The 26,619-nt window shown below is 36.4% G+C and overlaps 1 protein-coding gene across 1 annotated transcript; it reads left to right on the top strand.

Moving 5' to 3' along the window:
- Nucleotides 1-2,508: 2,508 nt before the first annotated feature.
- Nucleotides 2,509-11,476, top strand: LOC113104838 (metallophosphoesterase MPPED2-like). Its single transcript, XM_026266146.1, has 2 exons — nucleotides 2,509-2,708; nucleotides 11,222-11,476. Exons 1-2 carry the CDS (start codon nucleotides 2,621-2,623, stop codon nucleotides 11,449-11,451), a joined length of 318 nt encoding a protein of 105 aa, XP_026121931.1. The 5' UTR covers nucleotides 2,509-2,620; the 3' UTR covers nucleotides 11,452-11,476.
- The last annotated feature ends 15,143 nt before the right edge of the window (nucleotides 11,477-26,619 follow it).

The raw sequence follows: 26,619 nt of genomic DNA, 5'->3' as shown, positions 1-26,619 counted from the left end.
ACAGATACACAGCTCTGTAGAAAAACCTTGTTGACTCTAATAGATTCATGTGAGTGTGTGTGTGTGTGTGTGTGTGTGTGTAGCCCACAGAGTTCAGCACGCCAGCCACTGCCATTACTCTGTCGAGTCTTTTATATCTGTGGCTGGCCTGACCACCACAGAACTCATTTAATCAATAAGTGCGGGTGTGTGTCTCTCTCTGTGTGTGTGTGTGTGTGTGTGTGCGGACATGCTTTTATTTACTGCATTGTGATCAATAACAAATATTATTTTCTGTCTGTCTGTTTCTCTCGCTCCTGTTTAAAGTGTGAGGATTTTCTGTGCAGGTGGTTCAATTCAGATATGACTCGGTCATATGAATGTATTCACAGCTTAGACCAATACTGTTTTTCTTTTACTCATCCATTCATTTTCCTTTACTGTGTTTGTTCTTCCTTATGTGTATGTGTATTTCCTCCTTTTCTATCGGTCTTCTCCTTTTTGTTGTCATTCTGCACTATTTTCTTTTCTTTTATTTGAGTCTATTCTCTTTTATGTACAACTGCTTAACATACTTGTTTTCCTTAATGGAATTGTGTGTGTGTGTGTGTGTGTGTGTGTGTGTGTGTGTGTGTGTGAGTGAGTGTGTGTACTGTGCACAACCACCCACCTCCCTTCTTAAGGTCCTTTATATTTTTAGTCGGACAGGAGAGGTAAGTGTTAATTAGAGAGCCCAGGGCTTTTTGTCGACTGACAACCCTTTTAGTAATGAAATAATAGTGTGGGGAAAAAGTGCGGCTTATTGCACGTTTCTGACTTCAATTACAGCCAAGATCCTTTTTTCATTCCTTTTGAGTTATAGAGGAGAATTTCTTCCACCCGCGTCCTCCCCCCAAACTATCTTTGGGAAAATAAATAAAAGGATGTTCAGACAAGAAGAGAGTGATTCTCTTAAATGGACATCAAATGCGAGAATTTCTGAAGGCTGCCTCCATTTTCAGAGCTTCTGCAACAAAAGATTTTGCTGTAGTTTTCACTTTTCCACAAAAGCTGTTCATGCAAATGTGAAAATGTTTCTGCAACAACAGTTTTTGCATTCCATTTCCAAAATATCTATCTGTCCATCTGTATGTCTGTCTATCCAACTATCCATCTATTCTTTGTTCTGTTTGTCTGTCTACAAAAAATAAAACGTCTGGAACAAATGTCTTTGAAACAAAAAAGCATGTTGAATTCCACTGACTGAAAAAATAAAGAATTGCGTTAACCGTGCTTGCATTTTTATGCCTTGTATTTTCAAGGCTTGCATTTTAGGAGATGAAATTGAACATAGTTGTTTATTTAATTAAGCTCTCAGTATTTCCATTCAAAACAGTTATCACACATTTTCATAATTAAAAATTCAATAATTCATATTCACCTTCCAGAGTTCACTTCTGAAACATTCAATCTCTTTAAAAATAGGATGTATAATATTCGACAAGCATTTTTACTTAACAAATTCGCTTCCACTAATTCAGTGGCAGAAAATATTGCATTGCCGGAAACTGCAGGAATAGCAGTAGAGTACCGATGCATGATCTGAGATTTTTCTCATGCTGTACAATAATAATTACAGTAGGTTTAGGGGTAGATTTAGGGTTGGGGTTGGTGTAGGCATGAATAAAACACAATCTAAATTAAATTTATTGTTCGCTTCCGGTTTTTTCTGTATCCCTTTGCTGTATCTGCTGTTAGTCGCTCACCTGCAGGTGGCGCAAGCAGCTGTTGATGAAGACCTAAGCAACAGGTAGAGCAAGTCATTAATTCACAAAAACTGATTTATGGAAATGGAGCAAGCGGTAGAAGTTATGATTATCAGGGCCAGTATGTATTTGCGGAAAAGCTGATTAAGACTCAAAAGCTGTGTTTACATTTAATTCAGCATCTAAGCTGTTGCTTGTTTTCCCCATCAAGCCACATGTAAGCAGCTTTCTCTACCAAATGAGATTATAATGCTACTTTACTCTACACTCTTTTTTGTTTTTGTTGTTGTTGTGTGTGTATTGTATTGTATAATGTGTATTGATGTGAATTAACTTTGGACAGTAAACTCTATGGGATGCAAAACAATTTTTGCAAGAAATTTCAGCAATAAATAATTTAAATGCATAACATAAATGCAGCCTTGATGCACATAAGAAACTCCTTCAAAAGCATAAAAAAATCTTACCATCCCCAAACTTTAATGGTAGTGTATAATAAGAAATGTGGTTCAATTTCAATGTCACATAATGAATCCTGTCCGGTCACACATGATTCTGTTATAGATAAAACTTTTTCCACTTCAGTGATGCTTCATTCACATTTTTTGGGGGATGTGTTTTATCTTGTTAAGTGCATGACATTGACAGACTGATTTAAACATGTCGCTAAGCTCATGTACTTATGCAACTAGCTTGCTAACAGTTGCGTACAGTTATTTCTGCTGATTTTCATGCTTATAAAATAAGCTCCTTCTCTTTCTCTCCCTCCATCTGTTTCTCTGTCACTTATTCTCGCTCTCAGGGTGGACCCCATCTCATACGACGCTCCCAAGCCGAGTGGCCACACGCGTTTTGTGTGTGTGTCGGACACACACTCACGGACAGATGGCATCCAGATGCCCTACGGGGACGTGCTCCTGCACACGGGGGATTTCACCGAGCTGGGCCTGCCCTCGGAGGTCAAGAAGTTTAACGACTGGTTAGGTAAGGAGCCACGATTAACCACAGTTTAACCTCTTGCATCACAGCTGACCCTCACACACACGCAGCGTTTAGAGATGTGTGAAGTGGTGGTGACAGGTTTTAGTGACTGAAGCTAATGGTCAGGAGAGGCTGAGGTTCTCCATCCGTCACAATAACAGGAAGTGTTCAGTGAGCTGTGTGTGTCATTACTGAAAGGTTTTTTCTGTTCAGTGAGGAATTCTGGGTGCGAGAAGTCATTTCGTTAGATCTTTTTGCTGTTTTGCTCAGACTTTTAACTTTGTATTTTGAAGTTGGAAGTATTTCTCCTGAAAAAAAAAGAAAAAGGAGGTTATCTAGTCATTGTACAATACCTGTAAGTTTAGCTTTTTTCTAGGGATCGATTATTTTGTTCTTTTGTTCAGCAAGGATACATTAAAAGTTAGAGTAAAGATTTCACTAAAAACAATTCAAATAGATGCTGTTTTTTGACTTTTTTGTTGATCCAAAAATTACATTTAAATGTATTCATTTGGCAGAGGCTTTTATCCAAAGTGACTTACAGTTGAGTTGAGTCAGCATTTAAAACATTAAAAGCTAGAACAGGAAAATATTATGGAAAAAGATGAAAGAAATAGAACTATATAAGCTGCACAGCTGTTTTCAAAATTGATAATAATAAACACAATTATTGGTGTGTGTGTGTGCAGCAAATTAGCATTTTTTTTTTTTTTTTTGAAGGATTATGTGACAATGATAGACTTTTAGAAAATTCAGCTTTGTATCACAGGAATAAATTACATTAAAATATATATATTACCATAGAAAACTCTATGATATTCTTGATAAACTCTATAATATTTTTTGTAAACAATATTACTGTTTTTACTGTATTTTTGAAATTGTATTTGTAAATTCAGCAGTGGTGAATGTAATTTACTTCTTTTAAAAACATTTTTTCAAACTTAAATCCATACTTTTGAATGGTAGTGTATCTGCAGCTCATATTGATCGATTAATACGTTTTAATAAATCGAGATTCCTTTGATTTTGATATTTGCATTTATGTAATTTTTATTCTGTGTCTACAGTAGAAGTTTCCAGTATTGCATCAGTTTTTCAGACTGTTAAGCCACACTTAAGCCATAGTAAATTTTAGAAAAAGTCCATTGACAAACATTCTATATTTTAGTTTTATCAACTAAAGTTCAGAAATATTAAAATGAACATTTACTATGTTATGGAATTTTATATTTTTCACAAAATGTAAAATTTACACAACTGTATATACATATGATCGGAAACCAAACATTTAAATTAAAAAGCAAGAAACCTTCAACATCTAAATGTGGCTTTGTTTTTAACAGTAAGAAGTTGTTTAAATGCACAAATAAAACAAAATATATTTGTATTTGTACATGAATTCAATTTATTTCATATGGACTAGGACAATAAAGTGGCAAGAGAATTTTGCTCAGTAGACAGCTCTGCTTATTATAATCTGTGAGATCTGTTTTTATCTGGTGTAGACGTGAGTATTTTCTACAAGACTTACTAATTACAGATTCATAGCAAAGAGCAATGGGTCCTTCATTAGCAACTAATTATGCCTATTTTTGTAAGGTTAAATTCATCATGGTTTTATGTGTAGGAACAATCCTCTGAGGAAAAATAAGGAGAATACAGAAAAGGCAAAAAAAATGGTGAGACTGAAACATCAGTCCTGACTTCCATAACTCTTGTTAATATATCTGTTTGGAAGCCTTTGATGCATGACGTTATCTCATTAGTTTGAGCTGTAGTACAGTGTGTATATCACACAAACACACTCTGTCTGCAGTGTGTGTTCGCATGCATGGAGTTTATAATTTGCATAAGTTTCAGCTTTTGTAATGCACTCTGTTTAAAGCAAATCTTATTGTATTCTCGGAAATTCTTCTTTTAACGTGTTTTCATTTCATTTCGAAAGTCATAAAGTTCTTGATATTTGAACTGTGGGTTTTTGGGGGTTTATATTTAGCTTTGATGGAAGTTTCTTTCATATGGTATTTTGTTTATTGATCATGACTGAAAGAAAGAAATAACAAAAATATAAAACTTTACCACTCACAAAATACTATGGTCTTACCTTGGTTCATGTCCAAACATTTTTGTTAGTGATGTTTCGTGAGTTGGTTTCTTTAAGAACTCTGTTCATAAAATTGTAGTTTAGGAAGTTTCTGTATTGTTTTTTTCATGTGTGTAGTAAATCCTGCACCACAAGTCCTTTTGGATCCTGTGCTTTGGTTGAGGTGTAGATCAAAACACTTGCGATTAAATCAAATAGTTGCCGGCTCTGACATCCAGAGCTCTGTTGGTGCAAGGGAGTCCAGGCCTGAGGGTTTGGGATGTTTGCTCCTGACTCAGCCATTAAGAGATCACGTTGACCCATGAAGCCTCTCTCATCTCTGACCTTCAGATCAGTGAATCCGGTGTATTATCAAACTGGATGTGCATTCATGTGTCCTCTATACATGAGCATGCGTCACAAGCAACATGCCGAGTTAGGAAGCAAATAAATACCAGTAAAATGTACTACACTAAAATTGCAATGGTTTATCGGAGTTCTTCTTATGATAATTTTCATCATAATAAAGTATATCTTTAATGAAATGCTAATCAACAAAGCCTTGCTTAGAATATAATGAAATATTGTGTGCCTTAATTATTCTGTTTAAGAAGCCACATCATCTTACAGAAGGATTTATTTTAAACACTCGACTGACGTTACGAAGTGAATTTGGAGCTAAAACATGTTGTTAAATATTGTATTTTCACGTGCTCTCAGATGGAGCAGCATTTGTTACACACAGTCATAGTTCACTGTGAAGATACACAAACAGCTGTCATAATTGAGAACGATTTTGTCAATTTCAGAGAACTACAGCTCTGTGTAGTAAATGCTGTTTCACCTGAGATTTACTGCTAATCACAGAACTGACTTTACTGACTAAATGCGCCTGGCAATCATGATTAATCGCGTCCGATTAATCGTGCAACCCTAATCACTCATATAGTGTTTGCAAAATGTAATGCCATTGTATTATTCCACCCCAAATATTTCCTAAAATACTGTTTGTCATTGTTTTCACTGCAGTTTTTATGTATTCAGATCCTTATTTTGAGCCCCCAAAACAATTACCGTATTTTTGGACTATAAGTCGCACTGGACTATAAGTCGCATTTATTTAGAACCAAGCACCAAGAGAAAACATTACACTTGTTTTTGTATTGGTTTATTTCGGTGGCTTAATGTCAAATTAATTTTGATAATTAAGTCGCACCGTGACTATAAGTCGCAGGACCAGCCAACTATGAAAAAAAGTGCGACTTATAGTCTGGAAAATACGGTACTGCTCTTATTGGTTTTGTTTTACAATTGTATAAGAAGTTTCTACAAGATATTGTCTATATAGACATCTTCAGTATAGTAAGATACTTGTGTCTGTAGCTTGTAGAATAGATAACTACTTTTTACTATAGTTTGGTCATTAAGATAATAAAAGTTGCAATTTCAAAGTAAAGCTTCTGTGACACTCGTATTCGCAGGAGCCTGATTTTTTGACATCACAGGCTCTTGGTTTGTCCTTCGCGCCGTCATTCCATCCATGCATACTCCCGTGTCACACACGGATGAAAAAGTGCCTGAGAGAGCTGTCAGCAATCTTTCCATCCCTCCATCTATCAACATACCTGACACCACCTGGCATGTGACACCTGGCAGCTTTTGAAGTGCCTGGTGGTCGGAGAATGCTTCGACTTTCTTATTATTCACGTCTCAAAGGAAACCTGACGATGAAATTATTTTTCACATCGTCGCTTTTTGTTGTAAACATTCAGCCGGGCGCTGATAGATAATCTCATAATGCCTGAAAGCTGTCTTCTGTCAAAAACCATGTTTGGAGAGAAGAGTTTAGTCAGTTTAAAACAAATCGTGACATGATGATAGAGAAGTTTATATAAGCCTTTTGACAAACTCAAAGAAAGTTGTTCAGACGAGCCTGAAGTGGATCTTCGGGAAAAAGGATCTTTGTGTTTTCATTGTCTAAGCCAAAGCATTCCGGTTATACTTTCTGGAGAGTTCTGTAACATAAATGCTTGCGTTTCTTTCCAAGGTCGCTCCTTTGTTCTTTAGCAGTAGGGGCTAAATGATACAGGAGGGGGGAAAAAAAAACATAAAAGGCCTTTATAAATTAAACTTGCAAGGGGTAATTGGTGTTGGTTATTTTAGATTTTTTAAATACTGCCACTTTTGCCATTCCTCTCTCCCTCTCTTTTGCATTTTCCTCATTCAACATGCATTTTTGTGAAGCGTAGCTCACTTTTGTTGGTTTTTCTGCCACAGAAAGCCCAGCTGCTAATCGTTGTCATTGATCATGGTGTTTGTTGATACGTGGGATCGATTCTCAGGAATCTTTCGGAGGGAAAGAGGTTTCTTTGCTAAAGTTTAGTTCTGCTCATTATCTTGCCTGTGAGATCTGACCTGTACTTCTCCGGATGCAAACATGGGTCTGTGTGCCTTAAATAAGGAGCTAGGTCTTGACTTTGTTTGTCTGAGTTCACTGCTTCTTTATTTGATCAGTGCAGGACATCCGAAAGATCCAGTGTCATATAGATCAGCATTGCTTCTAAGTTTTACAATGTTGCAAGGATGGGAAAATAAAGTGTTCATGTTTGATAACAGTCAATAATGAGATATAGGGATAGTTTGCCTTAAAATGACAGTTCTGTTATTGTTCACTCACTCTCATGTCATTGCAAACCTGTATGACTTTTGTTTTTGTATGAAACAGGAAAGGTATATTTTTGAAGAATATCCTGCCTGCTCTTTACAATAGGCTTCCCAAAGCACACAAACGAATTATAAACTTTTTTAAATTAGTCCATATGATTCATGAAAATTGGTATAATCTGAGATCTTAATTGCTAAAAATCGTCCTCTTCAGTGACCTTATAACTGCAGTGACCTGAACCCTGAGTTGAACTCAAGAACAAAATCAGTCAGATTCATGAATTAATCATTTAGACAGGTATTGTGAACTAAATAGACTGATTCATTGAGAATATTTGAGAGATGAAAGAAAGTTTCATTCAAACCAAGTGTCGATATTTCTTGCTAGAGCAAATGTCAAGACTTTTAATAAATAACAACTTATATATTGCTCTGTTTATCATCACAATACTATTGTATGGTCCCAGAAGACATAGAAGATTGTCGTGTGGACTACTTTAATGATACTTTTATGATGCTATTTTACCTTTTTTGGAGCTTGACAGCTCATTTCCTTTCATTATACCAAAAGAGTGACCAGGAAATTCTTTAAAAATGAATCTTTTGTGTTAAAATGAAAGAAGACGTCATACTAATTTGAAAAGCATTATGAAGAGTAAATAATGAGTTTTTATTTTAGGGTGAACTCTTGCTTTAATTTATGATTAAACGTTTGGTGATTTGTGCTGTTGGGTTTTCTGGTGCCATGTGCTCTTTGTTTTAATTCAATTCATCAAATCCCATGTTTTCTTTTTTTTTTCTTTTTTGCGCAGCGGTCCGAAAAACTTGACAAATGTGATTGCGCCGCTCTGTTTTCAACAAAATACACATGTTCCCTACCAGCCATCCTTTAGTTTCAGATGTTTATGGTGTGTAGTTTATTTTCACTAATTTGATTTGCATTCATTACGCACAGCGATTGCCGAACTGTGCCCCGCGCCATTCCTCTGATGTAGATCAGACTGAGGCTAAACCCAAATCCCTTTGCCAAACGCCACATACCTTCCCATATGTTCCTCCGTAGCTTCTTCAAAGTAATAAACAGACTTAATATCTGCAGTCCTTTTCGAAAAATACATTTTGATGGCAATAAAATGTTGTAAAAATCCCTGCGGGGACACAGAAGATGCAGTCTGTGGGGAGGTAATTGTATTCAAGGCCTTTTTCCGCCATGGAGCGGCTGGCATGAAGCTCGTCCGCCGGGGGTTCGTGATTTGGTTTTGTGAGATGGGAAAGCTCCATGTAAATGGATCTGTGATGACGTTTGGCTGACTGTGGACCGTTGAGCTGAGAGATGGGCTCCTGGTATTAGATTAGACTGGGATTTATGATGTATCCCAGTCTACGTATATAGTGCCGGGCTCATGGAAGGAGCAAGAAAGTAAATTAAACTGCTGGGAAAAGTGTTTACTTATAAATCAGGTTATCTTTTGATTTTCCTTATGATTTCGGTCAAGCGTTTTGCTTCTATCCTGATACGTTTACAGTTCAAGATTTAATTGGTTTGTATTGTTTTCCAAATAAGACACACTTCGCATTCAAATCGTGAAAAGCCATTATTAAACTGGCTATTTCCTACTGTTCTCTTTTATAAAAGAGAACAAATAATGGGCTGCGAAGAACCCCTTCAGACATATTTTATGAAGCTTCTGATTTTGACTTTTATTATGTCTTTGCCTTTGCATTTTCAGTCCCATTTTGCTTTTGAAAAGTCCCTTGTTTCATCTGTGTTTTGGTAGGTGAAATATTGCCATTTGTTCTTAAACTCGCTCCGCATTTGAACCTTTCCATATGTGTTACGCAATCCACTGACAGACGGTCTGTGTGTGTTTTCCTGACTGAGGATTTAGCATTTTAGAGATAGAGACATTCGTTTTTTGGTTTGAGATTCCTGTTGCATTATCCTGATGTACCAGCAAAAAAGAGCTTTGCTTTGACGATGGAGGCTGAAGTGAGGACAAAGAAAAGGAAAATGAGGCGGCTGTGACTTTCATAAATAGTGATGCAGTATCAAAATTGGACCCAATACTGCACTCCTGTACTTGTACTTGTTAAAATGCACCAATACAAAACAGCATGTGAACAGTGCTGTGTTCAGACAAAGATGTAGTATGCGAATTGTGCGACCACACATGGCCTCACGCCTGCTCATCATTGTATGTGGCTTACGTCTAATTTTTTTATTACTGTTTTTCCACCCAGCAACGATAGAATACAGTTCCTCCTCTATCTCAACTATATAATCAAGACCACATGGAAAAGAAAATCTGAATTACTATTTTTCGAATTTCAATATTACGTAATAAGTAGCGGTTGTGAAAATGCAAATATTGTGACTACAATCATCAAAACCTACACTATCACTGAAGCAAGTACCAAAAATAAAAGTATCCGTATTTGCCAAGTTCTGTAAAAAGTGGAATTGTTGCAATGTGTGGTGCTGTTCAGGCTGCCTGTTGTATTTTAATGCACTTTCTGTAGATAGAATAAAAACCCAAAGTGGCCTGGAAGACACTGACAGTACCTTTTATGTTATGTTTCAGCTTTTGTTTGTTTTTTCCCTAAAGGAAATTATCCAACCATACTTGTTACAGAGAAAGCAAACTTAACAATACATTTAATGTTGTATGAGAATAGACAGTAGCCTTAATAGAGAGGTAAAGAAAAGATGCTTTGGTGTATGTTTTGTTGTAATAGCCTGTTTCTACTTGAAGGGTCCTGTTTTTCATTATTTGACTTTCCTCTGGATCATAGTAACCTCACATGAAATTCAACAGAGCATTTTTTTTTTTTGTGATAAATTCAAATGTGACCAAACGCGAATTCCACTGACAAGAAATCTGTCTATCAGTGGTGAATGCAAACAGTGTCCAGTCAGAAGATATTTGATGTTAAAGGGATATGAAGAGTTGATGTTTATCTTTATCTTTAGGGCTGTAGCTATCGAATATTTTAGTAATCGAGTATTCTACCAAAAATTCCATCGATTAATCGAGTAATCTGATAAAATGTGTTTTTGCTTAATTAAAGTGCAATATTAATTATGCAAGAGAAAATAAGACTCCTGGGTCTCTTAAAATGACCAACTAAGTTTCCTTTTTTAGAAACATTTTTTATTTTTATTTTTTAAATGCAGAGAATGCAGTGCATACATAAAAAATAAACATTTAATTATTACCCATTATTTCTCTGTCTGTAGGCAACTTTGTTTCTTCAGTAGAACACAAACAGAGATTTTTTTTACCCAAACTGTTGCAGTCTATCAGTCATATAATGTAAGTAAATGGGAATCAAGGCTTTGAGAGTCCAAAAAAACATACACAAACAAAACCAAATTAAACCCTGTGGCTCCTGACGATACATTGATGTGTAAAGAAACTGAACAGTATTTAAATAAGTTTTTACCTGTGATTTTCATGGCAATGTCCAAACTGTCATGAGCACATACTGAGCGCATTCACAACAGCCGACAACTGACGCATCTTCCTCTTCTTCTTGCTTTACGGCGGACATATAAGTGCATTACTGCCACCTGTCTCTCAAATGGACCTTTGACACTCTATCTACAGTCTCAGTTAGGAGTGTCAATGGTCTTTTATCATGGTGTGAAATATCTCTTCTGAATAATTTAGTTGCCAAAATTAGTTTTGTGTTAAATATGAAAATTAATTATGGGGAAAGGGTTAATGTTCTGTTTTAACATGTTTGTTTTTTTATGGTGTTGCAGGTGGATTACCGTATGAGTTTAAAGTGGTGATCGCGGGGAATCATGAGCTGACCTTCGACAAGGATTTCATGGCGGAGCTGGTCAAGCAGGATTACTATCGCTTTCCCTCTGTGTCGAAGTTGAAACCCGAGGACTTTGACAGTGTTCAGTCTCTCCTGACAAACTGTGTTTACCTGCAGGACTCGGACATCACCGTCAAGGGCTTTCGAATATATGGTGCGCCATGGTAAGTTCCTCATGCATTTCTTGTGTTTTTACTTTTACAGTAAATACATTTTAAGAACAATTACTTTAATCAAAATCGCAAATTGTTGGCAGTCATTCGATGGTCAGAATTCTCTTTCCTTTGGTTTCTTCTGTATTAGTGTTGTGCAATATGGTCATTATTCAATGAAATGCGGTGCTGAAGTGAAATAGCTGGAAAGTTTGATAGCCGAATTATAATAGGTCGCCCAATAAAAATAAAAATAAAAATTATTATTATTATTATTATTAAAATTTAATTAATTTAATACATTAATAGGATCATGAGCCTAATGTCGTCTTGACTATCGACAGAGACATCTGCCATCGTCTATCTCTGACTATTGGCGGTACACGATACTATCGTCTATAGGCACAACCCTATTCTGTATATATCATCATCATTTTGTACTCTGTTTTTAAAGATTTATGTTTTCTCCACACCTTTAACTTCTGTAACATGACCTATTTCTCAGTGGGCAGCAATAATTATAATAATTTATTTGAAATATAAATATTTTGTAACATTACAAATGTCTTTACGGTTACAGTTTCAGGAATTCTTTAGAAATTCCATTGACGTACTAAGAAAGTTAATAGTTAAAGTACTGTAAATATGACATTTTGAATTCATTTAAACTTCAAAAGCTCTTGTGAGGTCATTTCTGTGATGGTGCCACTCTGGTAAACAAGCAACCTGAGAAAGCACCTCGGTGTCATTCCCATACGTGTGTTTGAATTTCCTCGGATGCTTTGATCCTCTCGGAACCTGTTTGTTTTTCTAGCGCTGCTTTGGGAATCGCTCATTTCTATTGACCAGCCCATTTAGCTGTACCTCTACCCTACTTCCTGTTTTCTTAGCATCCATCTAAAACGATAAAATGTCCCTGAACTATAATTACCTTTAATGCTTCCTGGCATTTTCTATTTTTACGTCTTGCCCCTCAGACTTTGTTTTCCTGTGTGTTTTTTCTCTCTTAAGAGCCATTGTGATATTCACCTCTTGCGCTGTCTTGTTTTTCTCTATAATTAGCCGTGAAATGAAGTTAAAAAGGGTGTTGTACAGGGCATCCCGCAAAATGTAGTGAAACAGACAGTGGGGAAGTGGAAAACAGAGGGAGGAAGTGGAGAAGGAAGGAAGGAAAAAAGCCCCCCGTGGCCCTTTAGCGTGAAAGCTGCTAAATGTCTGTTGTGACAGCGTGGGGTCTTGTGGGAAATGGGGAGGAGGGGGCCATCGGGTGGATACTGATAACTCTCTCACACACACACACACACACACAGATGGCCGTGAGGTGGTCAGTCGGACCGGCTGCGTTAGGTCTCTCTATGAAAGCGTTTGGGTGGCCCTGGTGCAGCATGTGCCTCATCTGCCCGAGAAATTTGAGAAGCCGGCTAATTTGTATTACCATATTGTCACACCATCGAATGTGCAACATAAGTCAGATGGTCACTGAATATCATGACGGAAGACCAGCCGTTCACCTCGATCACTGCTGACTCATTCCCAAGAGTGAAAACCGAGAGAAACAGGTCTAAAAGAAAAGAGAGATATCCATTAAGCTATCTTGATGGACAGATGGAGACAGTAATGGCATAGTTTGAGACACTGAGACAAACGGTGACAGAGGAAGGACCGGAAAGAGGACAGGTGTCAGAAAAAAGTGGAGAAATGCATAAAGAATTCATAAAGTACTGATGCAGAGACATTGCGGTGGCTGTACTGATGGAAACACATCATGCACACCGGGAATCTAATATGTCTGTAGACCAGGATCTTTTTCTTGAAATTTTTGCCGAGATGAAGAAAAAAAAGATTTTATATTGATTATATAGATTTTATAGTTTTGTATGAACTGAGTCCGTTGATCAAAACGTGAAAATCAGATGTTAAATATCTTTTCCTCTTGTTTATTTAATAGAAGTACATTGTTTATTTTTATTAAAGTAATACCACTTAGTAATTTCGCATTAAGTTTAAATGAATATTTCGCCTGGAACAAATAATGTAATCAACTTTTTCCTGGAATTTTTATTTTATTTTGATCATTGTGTTTTTAGTGAATCGTTTTTTTTAGTGTTACTTAAATGTATATTTAAATATGGTATTAAATTATATGAAATAGCTTTCCTTTTTACATTTTAAGATCTTATTTTAATATTATTAAGTAGTATTAGTAATTTTTTGAATTTTTTTATTATTTGTTAATATATCTCTATATAGATTGAATAAATTTTTATTCTGATTTTAGTCATTTTTACTGTAACTAAATCTTATAATATACAATAGAATACATTGAATCTACTGTTTGCATAGTGACAGAGAACCCAGACATCTTTCAGGAAGTGGCCTCATGTTCAGGAACATCCTGGTGCTTTTGTCTGCTCTGTGAGATCAGACTCTGGCCGGACCTCAGTGAGCCACTTCCACAAATAAACCCTTTAAATTTAAAGGACAAGACAATATGAACTGAGATAAAAGCAATAGTCAAATTATACATGCACTTTGATAGACTTAAGATCCTTATGTTAAACCTAGCAAACTGAAAATGTTTCCGTGTTCTTTCAGAACAAACATTCGGCTGGTGTTCTTTTGGATATTTTTGGAGGTTGAAGGATTGATGAATGCCTTGAGATGCAGCACACTGAGTGAAAGCTGTATGAGGGGTCGTGGTTCACAGGTTTGGGTATTAAGGAGAATGGTGGGGTGTCTGTCTGTCTTTTTAAAGCTGCATGCTCGCAGTAATCTCCCTGAAGGCCTGACCCGTCTGCCAGTGTGGTGGCTGTAATGCTCACGTGATGCAGTTCATATGGGGTGAGTCCTTCTGCTAGTCAATCTGGGCGTAAGACCAGCGCCACTCCCCAGGGGTTAAGACTACTCTTATATTCTCTGATGAGATTCAATCCCTTTGAACTTCAGAAGAATATTTCAAGCATGCTTTCATGGGCACAATAAATATTTGCCTTAAAAGATGCCAAGCTATGACTCATTTTGCAATTGAAAAAGAAACAAAAACAGGATTTAAAACAATGTTAGTGGCTTTTTCTATATATATATCATCATTACCTATGAAAATTTGAAGAAAATTTTCAGTACTTTCCTTAGTTGATTCAAAATCATAATGGTAATTGGCAAGTTGACTTTTTTAAATATTATAGAAATACTATATTTGATACATATACACACCCGCATGTATATGTATAATTTATTATTTATATAATAATAACACTTCTCTATAATATTGTATTTCTTTATTTATTTATAAACAGCAAGAGAGTGAGATTGCAAGTTGAAATATCTTAAATTTAGGGTATGTCAAAATAATTTTTAATGCATGTTCATATTTTAGAAAGTTATCTTTTTTTATTTTAAAGTTTAGATATTAATTTATTTACTTATTTGTAAATTATAGACAATTAATATGACTTACAATAATGACTTAAAATTAACATTTTCCCTAGTTAATTGACATCCTGTTTTTGTTTTATTGTTGTGAATAAAATTAGATAAACTTTTATTAAAGATTAAATCTTATAGATTTTACACACACACACACACACACACACACACACACATATATTGACATGGCAAGTTATATCCAAATATTTTTAATGTCTGATCAAATTTTGAAGTTTTATTTTTTTTTAGTATCTAGTTTATTCACTTATTTATAATTTTATAGACAAATATTATGACTTAAAATATATGAAAAATACTGAAACTTTATTAATGAAACCAACATAATTAGAGGTACAGCAATACCAAGTTTCCTAAATAAATAAAAAAGATCCAGATCTTGAATGGTTTTGCTTTAGTGTGATCAGTGCTCGTCTGGATGCTGTGAGAGTTTGGCTGTGTGGGTAAATGTTTCTCTGTGGCTCAAACAGGCTGGTGGTGCAGGCGCCAGGCTCTTCTCTCGTTTGTGTTGGCCCAGCGCCCTCAGCCCACGTCCAGTTCTGTACGATAATGTGAAAATCCCCCTCCGTCCACAGGCACTTGCTCCGGCGCTCTCTGGTACACGCAAGCAAGGACGCTTATCCTCTTCCTCTGTTCTTATATGCTGTGAGAGTAATCCTGAGCCGTATAATATCTGTCTCCCTCAGTCCTTATCTGAGCACAGAGTGATTGATAGTGTGTGGAAAAAGACCTCACAGAACCAGAGAGAGAAACGATCGCTTCTCACTACCACCTCCAGATTATTGCATACATATGATAACTGCTGGGAAATACTGAATTCGAGACATCCAGTCCCATTATTTTAAGCACTGACATTCCATGCATTTTGTAGCTTCATCGTAATTTCACAAACTGACAGTTGAGCAGGCCCTTAACCCTTCTAAGAATTTATCATGATAACGTTCCACCAGAATCACCATACACTCTTAAAAATGAAGGTTCTTTTCTGGCTTCTATGGTTCCATGTTCTGTGTGTTAAAGGGTTAGTTTCGCCCAAAAATGAAAATTATGTCATTAATAACTCACCCTTATGCTGTTCCAAACATGTAAAACCTCCTTTTATCTTCGGAACACAGTTTAAGATATTTTAGATTTAGTCCGAGAGCTCTCAGTCCCTCCATTGAAGCTGTGTGTACGGTCTACTGCCCATGTCCAGAAAGGTAAGAAAAACATCATCAAAGTATTCCATGTGACATCAGAGGGTCAGTTGGAATTTTTTGAAGCATCAAAAATACATTTTGGTCCAAAAATAGCAAAAAACTACGACTTTATTCAGCATTTATTATTATTGTCATTTTAAAGGTACTATAAAATAAAATAAATAATAATAATAATATTTATCATTTATTTTTTACTTTTATGAATACAAAAAAACAAATTCTGAGAGCACTTAATCCCAATATACACACATACACAGAATTACAGTATTTCAGAATATCTTTCTTGGCTAGTATTCACACAAACATAATCTTTTATGTCTTAATTGAACATTTGGTGAACTGTTGAGGAAAAATATCTGATGTGTAATATTATATTAGATCTGTGGATTACATTAGGTCTTAATATAGGCTGTCTGTCTCACTAATGTTAATCTAACAATAGAATAAATCCGTGCATAACTCTGATTTTTTTACATTAGCCTATTTGTTTTTCTTACTAGAATGCTTCTGTTCAGATGTAAGATGAAATATTTGGTCTACTGTTTAATTGCATCTTTGTTATAATATTTAAAAGCAAAAAAAAAAATGGCTATATTGTGATTATTATTAAAAAAAGAAGTGGAGGGAAAGCTGCAACATTGCTAGGTAAGTTTACTTCAGAACCTTCAGAAAACTTGAACTCGGTTTTTCTATATATTGGATATTTAATGGAGATTGTGAAAATAAAAATAACTCAAAATTTGCTAATTGCCACTCATTTTGCCAGCACAGGTCCCAATTGTTATTTTTATCTGAAAAGTCACAATTCCATTGCCCCCTAGAGCAGGTTGACTGGCTTTGTGTTCAGATTTTGACTCATACTGAGAGACCTGTTCAACTGAGAAGGTGTGAGTGTTATGTGTCCCTAGGACTTGGTCATTTTAGTTTGGGGAACTTTGAAATGGTGGCACCAGGTGTTGGACTTACAGTCCCAGCGCTCTGCAATTCCCTGAGTGAGCCGCGGGCTTAAAGCGGGGCTCATAATATAGTCAGGTTACTGATACTGGGGGGATTTAAGCAGTCAGACTTCATACAGACTTTATGGAGCCTACAGGCTGAGGGGGAGGGTTTCTATATCTGTGTGTGTGTGTGTGTGTGTGTGTGTGTGTGTGTGGTGTGTGTGTGTGTGTGTGTGTGTGTGTGTGTGTGTGTGTGTGTGTGTGTGTGTGTGTGTGTGTGTGTGTGTGTGAGAGAATGGCTTTCCCAGGCCGAGTCACTCGGTTGACTGAGTGAGTTTTAAATGGCGCATTTGTCATCACCTTTGCCCCACGGAGTGTGACGGGACGCAGAGCTCCTCCTCAAAAACCTCCCGTAGCCCTTCTCACGTATACACTCACATACTCCGTCCTTCCATCACTGGCTCATCATCTGACCCCCACTGCTCTCCACGGTTACTCCTCCGTCACATTCTCTCCGTCAGGCGAAGGGTCAGAGACAGCAGCTACTGTTTGAGATCCTCCCGAAACATGCAACACACATACACACATTTAGACTAGAGTTTAATAGAAAGCTAATTGTATAATGACAAAATAGGTTTTCAAAAAGTATAGGTGATTATAGTCCCACACAAACACTAACGAATAGAAAAGCATCACCCCCTTTAAAATAATCACATTTTGTTGCTTTTCAGCCTGAAATGAAGACGGACACAGATTTATCCAGCTGTATTTACTCAGTGCAGGCTTTAGTCTGTTGGGATGTGTCTGTACTAACTTTGCAATGTTTGCCCACTCTTCTTAGCAGAACGGCTCAAGTTCAGTTCAGTCTGATGGTGAGTGTTTGTGGACTGCAGTCTTCAAGTCATTCCACAGATTTTCAGTGGGGTTTAGGTCTGGGCTTTGACTATAACATGCAAAGGCATTCACCTTTTTTCCATCAACCACTCTGTGGTCAGTTTTGCTGTGTGCTTTGGGTCATTGTCATGTTGGAACGTAAATCTTCTTCCCATTGACAACTTTCTGGCAGAGGGCAGCAGATTTTGCTCAAGAATTTGACTATTTTGTCCCATCTATTTTTTCTTCCATCCTGATAAGTGCTATCTATCTATCCCTGCTGCAGAGAAACTCCCTCATAACAGGATCTTACCTCCTCCATGCTTTACTGGAGGAATGCCGTTATTTGTATTGTGTGCAGTATCGGATTTCCACCAGATATATGATTTGGTGCCTAGAACAAATAATTATGAATCTAAAAACTAAAGTTTTAGTCTGATCTGCCTCAGAATCTTCAATGTATGTTTTGGTAAAGTTCAGTCTGGCTGCATGAGGCCTTTATCGAGGAGTGACTCCCAAACCCTATTGGTCGCTTCTATGACCAGTTTCCTGATCAAGAGAGGGTCTGTGTTGAGCCAGATCCTTTATCGTCATTCTGGTTTTTAATTTAATTTAATTTTTAAATTTAGTGTTCCTGTAGCTCAGTTGGTAGAGCATTGCGCTATCAAGCGCAAGGTTGGGGGTTCGATTCCCCGGGAACACATGATAGGTTAAAAATTGATAGCCTGAATGCACTGTAAGTCGCTTTGGATAAAAGCGTCTGCTAAATGCATACATTTAAATTTAATTTAATTTTTACATTTAATTTAATTTTACATTTTTTTCAGACATGTTGGTGTTATATCTTTCATTTGGATGTTATAAGTTGCACTGAGTAAATACAGCTGGATGAAACATCCTTTTCTGTACCCACTGATAAACCACAAACAACAGGGAAAGTTTGAGGAAACGTTTGTTTTTCCTCACGAATTAATTATTTAGCCTTCAGTAAATGGGTCTCAGTGTTTGGTTTTCTTCATGGTTAATAAGAATTTGATAGAAATGTGCTTACTTGAGTTTTTTTTTGAGACAAATTATAATCTTTATTAATTCTGTGTTGGGTTGGTTGTTTTCCATTGGGTCTCCCGCTCTCTCACTCCCTTTAAACGTTTGCAAACGTTTGTTTCTTTTCGTAAATTAATTTTCACATGTATCACAACAAGCCTGTTTTATATTTATTTCATAGAGATTGATTGATTGATTGATTGAGATAGATAGATAGATAGATAGATAGATAGATAGATAGATAGATAGATAGATAGATAGATAGATAGATAGATAGATAGATCATTAATATGTAGAAATATTTCAAATTAATATATTCATATAGATGTATAGAAAGAGATTTAATGGTCAGTTGTGTAATGAAAAAGAATCTTATCTAAATGGTGCATCATGTAAAAGTAATATATTTCATGTAGTATATAAATGTAATATAATTCTATGTTTACGCAATAATTGTGTGTGTGTGTGTAAGTGTGTGTGTGTACATGTAGCGTATAGTGCATGAATGGAATTGAGTCTGCTTTGCTTGTTAAAGATGCAGAGTGAAAGAACAGAAACACTTTGCCCTCTTTTGAATGAGGAGGTGGGGGCGGTTATGGGGGTTGAAATCACTGCTAGTGCTGGAGGAGGGGGGAGGAGCAGCACAACAGGAGAGGGAGGGTCGGATGAGGTCGTCTGGGAACCTTTGTGTCGTCTTTCCAGGGGCAGACACTACCTGCACTTGTCAGTGATTGCAAGGTGACCTTTGACCGGGAGGAGTGGCAGCTTGTCAACATTAATTAGCAGCCCATGTCTGGGTATGTTGCACAGACCCTCGGCCATGACCGTCAGACAGACAGATCCACAGCGCCAGGCGGGGTGACAGAGGGGTAGCGGCCCCCTCTCGGCTTTGAATGACTCTTTTCTCCTTTCGTGTCAGAGGTCATCGTGTAGCCGTGCACTGTTAATTTTGCTTAAAAACATGTTTCTTCGTCTCCTGCCATCTTTTTTCGAGTTTAAACCGCATAGGCGTTGCAAAAAACTGCTTAGGATCATTCTGAAAAGGTGAAGGGAAACATAAGGCAGACATCGATGATCTGATTAGAAAGACAGAGGTCTGTGCTGACAGGACGTCAAATGGAGCCGGTGTTTGTTTACGTGTACGCACATATGTTAAGCGCTAACCTTCCCCGCACCGGGCCACGAGTTACATAGCACACCGCGGCCCACTCAATCCATCTTGGAACCAAGCAGCCAGAGAAAGAGAGAGAGGGAAAGAGAGCTATAATGAGAACTAGGACAGTTGCATGAATCTAATTACCCATGAAATGAGCAACATAGAGGTTCTGCTATTGGCCAGGCCTGCGTTTGTCATACATGCCAGGGGTTTTACAAGCACAATGCAAACACAAGGCGCCATGCACTGTCATGACCTCATGTGACTCCACCATTCATTACATTTATTAGATTTCAGTGGCGTTTATTTAAATGACAAAGGTCCTGAGTTTAGTTCATGGATTTAGGTATTTCATGGCATGACCTTAAGGTAGATGCATAATAATAATAATATACTGTTTACTAAGTAAAAAGTCCATGGGCCCTATCTTGCACCCAGCGCAATTGACTTTGTACACCGACGCATGTGTCATTCCTATTTTGCACCCGCGCAAAGCGCGCTTTTCCCTCCACAGAAGCACGTCGCTAAACTAGTGAATGAACTTGCGCTCCCTGGGCGGTTCAGCGCAAAAAAGGAGGCGTGTTCCGGCGCAAACAATCCCTGGTGCTATTTTGCTGTTCCATTAAACAATTGCGCCACTGACCAGAAAAAACCTAGTCTAAAGTCAGTGGCGCGTTGCGCGTTGTTCATTATGCTATTTTAAGGGCGCATGCTTGACCATAATGTATAGCGTGCACAACGCGCATACACTTTGCTCATGTAATCTACACAGATGCAACAGTTATTTTTGCAAATCATAAATTGTTACACTAAAAAAATATTAACACATGAGATGACGGAAATCATTGTGGTGTGCCACGAAGATGTGAAAAAATAGGCATAAATCTAGCTTACAAATTATTCAGGCTAATTGTAGTAATTAAGGATCAGACCTGTTTGAGGTCATATATGTATATAAGGACATCTGACAAATTGATTTGTCCGTCAAGAACCAGGAAAAAAAATCGATGAAACAATTGTGGCTATTTCCTCCCACGCCTGTTTAACCGACGCTATTTTGGGTGGGTTTCTCCCATCCCATACAACACAACTTCTCTGTCTTTCACTGCTCTTACAAGAACATCAGTCTCCTGGGCTGTGAACCGCTCCTGGCGTGCGCCTGGTAAATACGCCATAATAATAGCAATCCATAATGGAACTTGCGCACCTGCTTTTAAAGGGAATGTTGGATGACGCTCTGATTGGTTTATTTCACGTTACGCCCAAACCACACCTATGAATAATGAAGCTACTTCAGACCAACCCATTTTAGATTTGCGCCGGGCGCAAGAGCCATTTATCCCGCCGGGAAAATAGCAACAGCGCCGAGACCCGCCCACAAAGTTACTTGCGCTTCGCGCTTTGACACTTGCGTTTCAGATCGTTAAAATAGGGCCCCATATGTGTTTTGTTTTTTTTTTGTTTTTTTCCTTTTGGCATAATTAATCTTACTTACATTCTCTCATGATATTACGTTCTCCTGTGTGGAACAAAACCACATTTGCATGAATAAAAACATCCTGACAAATTTACCAGGAATGAGACAAATGAGACAAAGTACGTTCTGTTCTATTCTATTCTATAGATATACATTGCATTAGATAGACAGATAGATAGATAGATAGATAGATAGATAGATAGATAGATAGACAGATAGATAATATTGTATTTATGTATTATAATTTAAAAAAAAAAAGTGTATAAAAGGAAATGGAAGTATTTCTTTGTTTCTGTCTTTTTCTTTTTTCTTTTTTTTTTTTTTATTGATAGCAAAGCATTTCAGACATGTTGATAGCAAAAGTCTTTTGAGACCTGGAGCAATAGTAATTAATTGTGTTTAAAGTCACAAACGTGTACAACTTAAAACTGTAAATCAATTTATGTTTTCCAGCCTTACTCACAAAGTGAAAAAACAAAAATGTTTATATATATATATATATATATATATATATATATATATATATATATATATATATATATATATATATATATATATATATATATATATATATATATATATGCTTTTGTTTCACTTATTGTTGCTCTTATTCCTCTTGTTCATACCCATGAGACTTGGGGGGTGGGGGGGGGTGGTTCTAACAACTGGCCGTTCATATGACATCCTGTCCATTGTAAGTGCCTATTCACTCTGACCCTGGCAACACCCAATACAGAAAGGTTAAGACAATAGCCTTTATCACCCTTGCTCTCTTTCTCACTCACATGGGCATTTATTCACTTACCCTTTTTCTGTTGAGTACTAAAACCTTTGCCCTAGACTCCTTACAAGCAATAATAAGGTGCACGGCTCAGTGGATAGTAGTGTCGCCCGCCCTCCTCCCAGACTGCGATTCTAATCTCTTCCCTCCCAGCAGCCACTTCTTCTGGCAAACTGAATGGAGACCTGTGTGAATAATGTTGCTTTCCTTCAAGTTCCTACTTACCAGTTCAGGAGTGATTTTTGTTAGAAAAAAAATTGCAATTTTGTATTTCTTTCTTTCTTTCTCTTTTTCACTTCCTGACAGGAAGCTTTTAGCGCTAGCTTTTAGTGGTAGCACTAATACAACAGAATGAAGAGCAAAAGATGCTCATTAGGCTTTTAATTGACACTTTTTTGTTGGCGTGTTCAAGTCATGTAGGAATAATCGTTGAGTGCACATCAACATCGCTGTGAAGAAACTTTAATAGGAAACTTTCTTTAAGCCAGACTTTCCAAAGAGCATGCGTATCAATTAAAGAATCACAGAGGAAGCAGATTTATTGATCATAATAAGTAGTTGTGAATGTTGACCATTTAGTGTATATGCATTTTGTGTACTTTTGATAAAGAAATGATAAATAATAAATGACTCATTTAGCTGATCTATTACCAGACAGACTTGTACAATGAAACTACATTTCCCATCATTCCCTGTGAAAGCATAATAATGAAAAAGCATATAGATATGACATCAGTTACACAGCTAATGCACATCTTTCATCCATTGAGTCTGTTTTACTCCAAACAAAATTATATTATGATAAATATAGTTATGTTTCCGCCATGAATTTCCCTTTTGCCACAAAAGTCTACAGTTTTCTTTTTGTTTTAAAGACACTCATGCATATATTACATACCTTGCATGCAACAGAATTTTTTATTAAAAAAAAAAATTAATATTAATATTTACAATACCATAAAAAAGTTGTGGTCTGTAAGGCTTTTGTTTTTTAAAAAGCTTTCTTATGCTTACCAAGCTGCATTTATTTGATCAGAAATACCATAAAGACAGTAGTGACTGACCGATAATTGGTCTTACCAATATTTTGCCGATATTTAAACATTTTTTCATAATCTATTATAATATATAGTTAGAATACTAACTTTCAACACCTTTTTGTTTTTAAAATGACTGAGAGATGACTGAAAATTTTATAAATCTGTTACAAAAACTGTTGGTATCGGTTATTAAAAACGCAATATCGGTCAATCTCTCTGTAATATATTCATGTGATGGCATGTTGTGAAAACCATGATGCGGTTTTATTTAATTTTTTCAGGATTTGTTTGCATACATTTTAAACTTTTGTAACATTATAAATGTCTTTACTGTCGTCCTTGATGTGTTCTTTCTGAATAAAAGTATTAATTACTCTTTCTCTCTTTGAGTTGTAATGCTCTTTGTAAGCATTATAAATAGCACTACATTTCCATTATAACAGCAGTTGCATTTAAGCTAGTTGAACAAACATGGCCTCTTTTGTCTTTTCTCTCTTGTTCTCTCAGTCTTTGATTTGACACTCTGAACTTTCTTAGAAAAATATATTACTTTCTATGCTGTTTTTCAGCGGTGTAGGTTTGTTCGCTTCTCATTTGTGTGTTTCTGAATCTGCTCTGAATAGTAACTCGCGCTGGTATAGTGAAGGAGGTAGAGTACACAAGCTCAGGTCGATAAAGGGAAGCAGATGCCAAAATGCTAATTGGTACAGCCTGTGAGTTGCTCTCTTTCTCATCTTCCTCTATAATCTTTTTTTCATCTGCCTCTTTTTGACCTTTGGCTTACAGTAGGAGAATGAAAATAGGGAGTTTTATTGGCCTCTTTCCTAAGTCTTCCTGAAACATTTCCACGATTGGAACAATGCATTCAGAGACCTTGTCTGCTTCTGAAGATTTATGTTAACGTCAGATTTAAGTTGTTCGATAAAACATCAATATTTTATAACCGAGCCTGATCCTTTTGGGTGGGTTCCAGTGTTGCACATCTTTATTACATATCTCTTTTCTCTTTGAAGGACAAGTGAATGTTTTTCTTTCGAATATTTGAAATAGGTACATAGAAAAAAAAATCACTGTGAAAAGCATCATGCTTAAGCTTCACTCTGGAAAGAATCAGACAGTTATGGTTTCTTTCATGCTGTTGATTTAACATCTACAGTCTATAAAATGTTATGGCCTGGGGTTGCAAGTTTCAACCCTGCAACCAATGAAACACCAATGTGCTACTGACCCGTACAACGTTTAGCAAAGTAACCGCAGTTTCCGTACCGTAGCTCTGTTAGTACACATACACAGAACAGGCGTCTGTTCAATGTGCGAGTAATGGAAAAAATGGCGGAAAATATTTGCAATATGCCTCTTAAAACATTCCCTGTTGAATGTTAGAACGACATTCAGCAAATGTTTTTGTGACATTTATAAATGTAAGTTAATTTAGGGTTGCATTGTGTACTACTATATTAAAAGGTACTGAAAGTACATTACACTTATTCAGTTTCTTTATTTCAGAATTTATGTACAGGTTAGAGGACATGATTATTATATTTTGTATAAAATTATGCACTTCAAAAGTTTGTGTTTAGATTTTAATTGTTCTTTAGAAATGTCTTATGCTCACAAAAGCTGCATTAAAAAATGTACATTAAAACAGTAATATATTGAAAAAATTTCAATTTAAACTTTTTTCTATTTAAATGTATTTTAAAATTTAATTCATACCTGTGATTTAAAGCTGAATATTCAGTATCATTACTCCAGTCTTCAGTGTCACAGGATCCTTCAGAAGTCAATGTATTATGATGATTTGGTGCTCAGGAACATTTCTTTTTACCATCGATGTAGAAAACAGTTGTGTTTTTGCATTATTTATTTATTTGACAGTCCGATTTAGAAAGCAGAGCTGTTCAGATCATTGTGTTATTTTAAAAGACATCATGGGATGTGATACATTTTTTGTAAAAGGAGCATGACACTTGACCCCAGAGTGCTCCAGGGTGTGTGTCCTTGTATTGTAAGTATACTGTAAGTTGCTCAGATAAAAGGTTCACATTGTAAACTAACCATGATCAACATCAAGTTTGTAAAAACCTCCAGATCTCCACCTTTTTCTGTGGATCACGTGTGGTGGGTCAGGTAACCTTACCGCACCTCTGGCCCTCCTTTAGTTAAACAGAGCGTAGTCCGGGCTCTCTGTGGCTCTTTTGTGTGTGTGAAAGGGCTTTAGTGTGTGAATAGGGTTGAGGTGGGTGAATGGGGCTAGCTGTGTCTCTCCATCTGTCTATCAGAGAGGGCTCTCATTACTCTTTAGCTTCCTGAAATGATCCATATTTCAAAGTCACGTCATCCTGCGTGATGTGTGAATGCACAGGTCTTCATTTTCTTTTCCGCGAGGCTTTTTATACCTGCCAAGAGGGAAGAAAAGGAGCGAGAGGGAAGCGTACAGGCTTGGAAAGAGCACACTTGCTCTTTGTTATGTGACCCGAAAAACATACAGTCTGTGTATTCACACGCACACACACATGTTCTCTCTGGCACGTTTAGACATTTATCTACCCGTGTGCTCTTGAACCGTCCTTTATATTGCACTGCACAATATGTTTCCCTCCTTGTATAAAAAATTGGTTACTCGAATTTAGTTAAGGCACATTTTCCTCTCAAAATTGTCATTACCTTAATAAAACAAAATATGGTTGGTGTTTCATGAACTGCCTCTAAATGATGCTGATTCAAAAAGAAATTAAAGAAAGTTAATAATAAAAAGTAATAAGTGAGATTTGTATGGCTTTAATGTAAAAATATATACATTTTTTAATTATTATTTTATATTTTAAATAAAATGTTCTTATGGTCATGGGAATTTAGGTGGAAAATATTCTCATGATATTTGTCTATCAAAATAATATAAATGTATTGTAGCATCGTTTCTATATATAATTCCTTGTTTTCTCTTTAGTAAGTAAAATAGGGAAATATATAAAAAGATATATACATCTCTGTTGATTGCAAAACTTTATTGCAAAAACTTTACATATAAATAAAAAATGGCATTTCTTTGATATTGGAAAAACAAGTACATTTTGCTAATATTGCACCCTACTGGAGTGTGCTGGACCTTTTTGGCCATTGTTTTGTTTTTAATATTTTTGAAATGTGATATTTGATGAGGTTCACTTAGAAATTATTCACTGCATGTTTTCGAGCTGTTTTTATTTATTTATCTTTTATTTTATGTTCA

This window comes from Carassius auratus, unplaced genomic scaffold (assembly GCF_003368295.1).
Source record: "Carassius auratus strain Wakin unplaced genomic scaffold, ASM336829v1 scaf_tig00218236, whole genome shotgun sequence".
NCBI classification, from domain to species: Eukaryota; Metazoa; Chordata; class Actinopteri; order Cypriniformes; family Cyprinidae; genus Carassius; species Carassius auratus.
This window is presented reverse-complemented; position numbering and strand designations above follow the sequence as displayed.

Bases quoted from the DNA above. Each gene is read 5' to 3' on its own strand.
- LOC113104838 (XM_026266146.1), top strand. From the start codon at position 2,621: ATGCCCTACGGGGACGTGCTCCTGCACACGGGGGATTTCACCGAGCTG. The intron at 2,709-11,221 runs GTAAGGAGCCAC...ATGGTGTTGCAG, and splicing joins GAAGTTTAACGACTGGTTAG to GTGGATTACCGTATGAGTTT.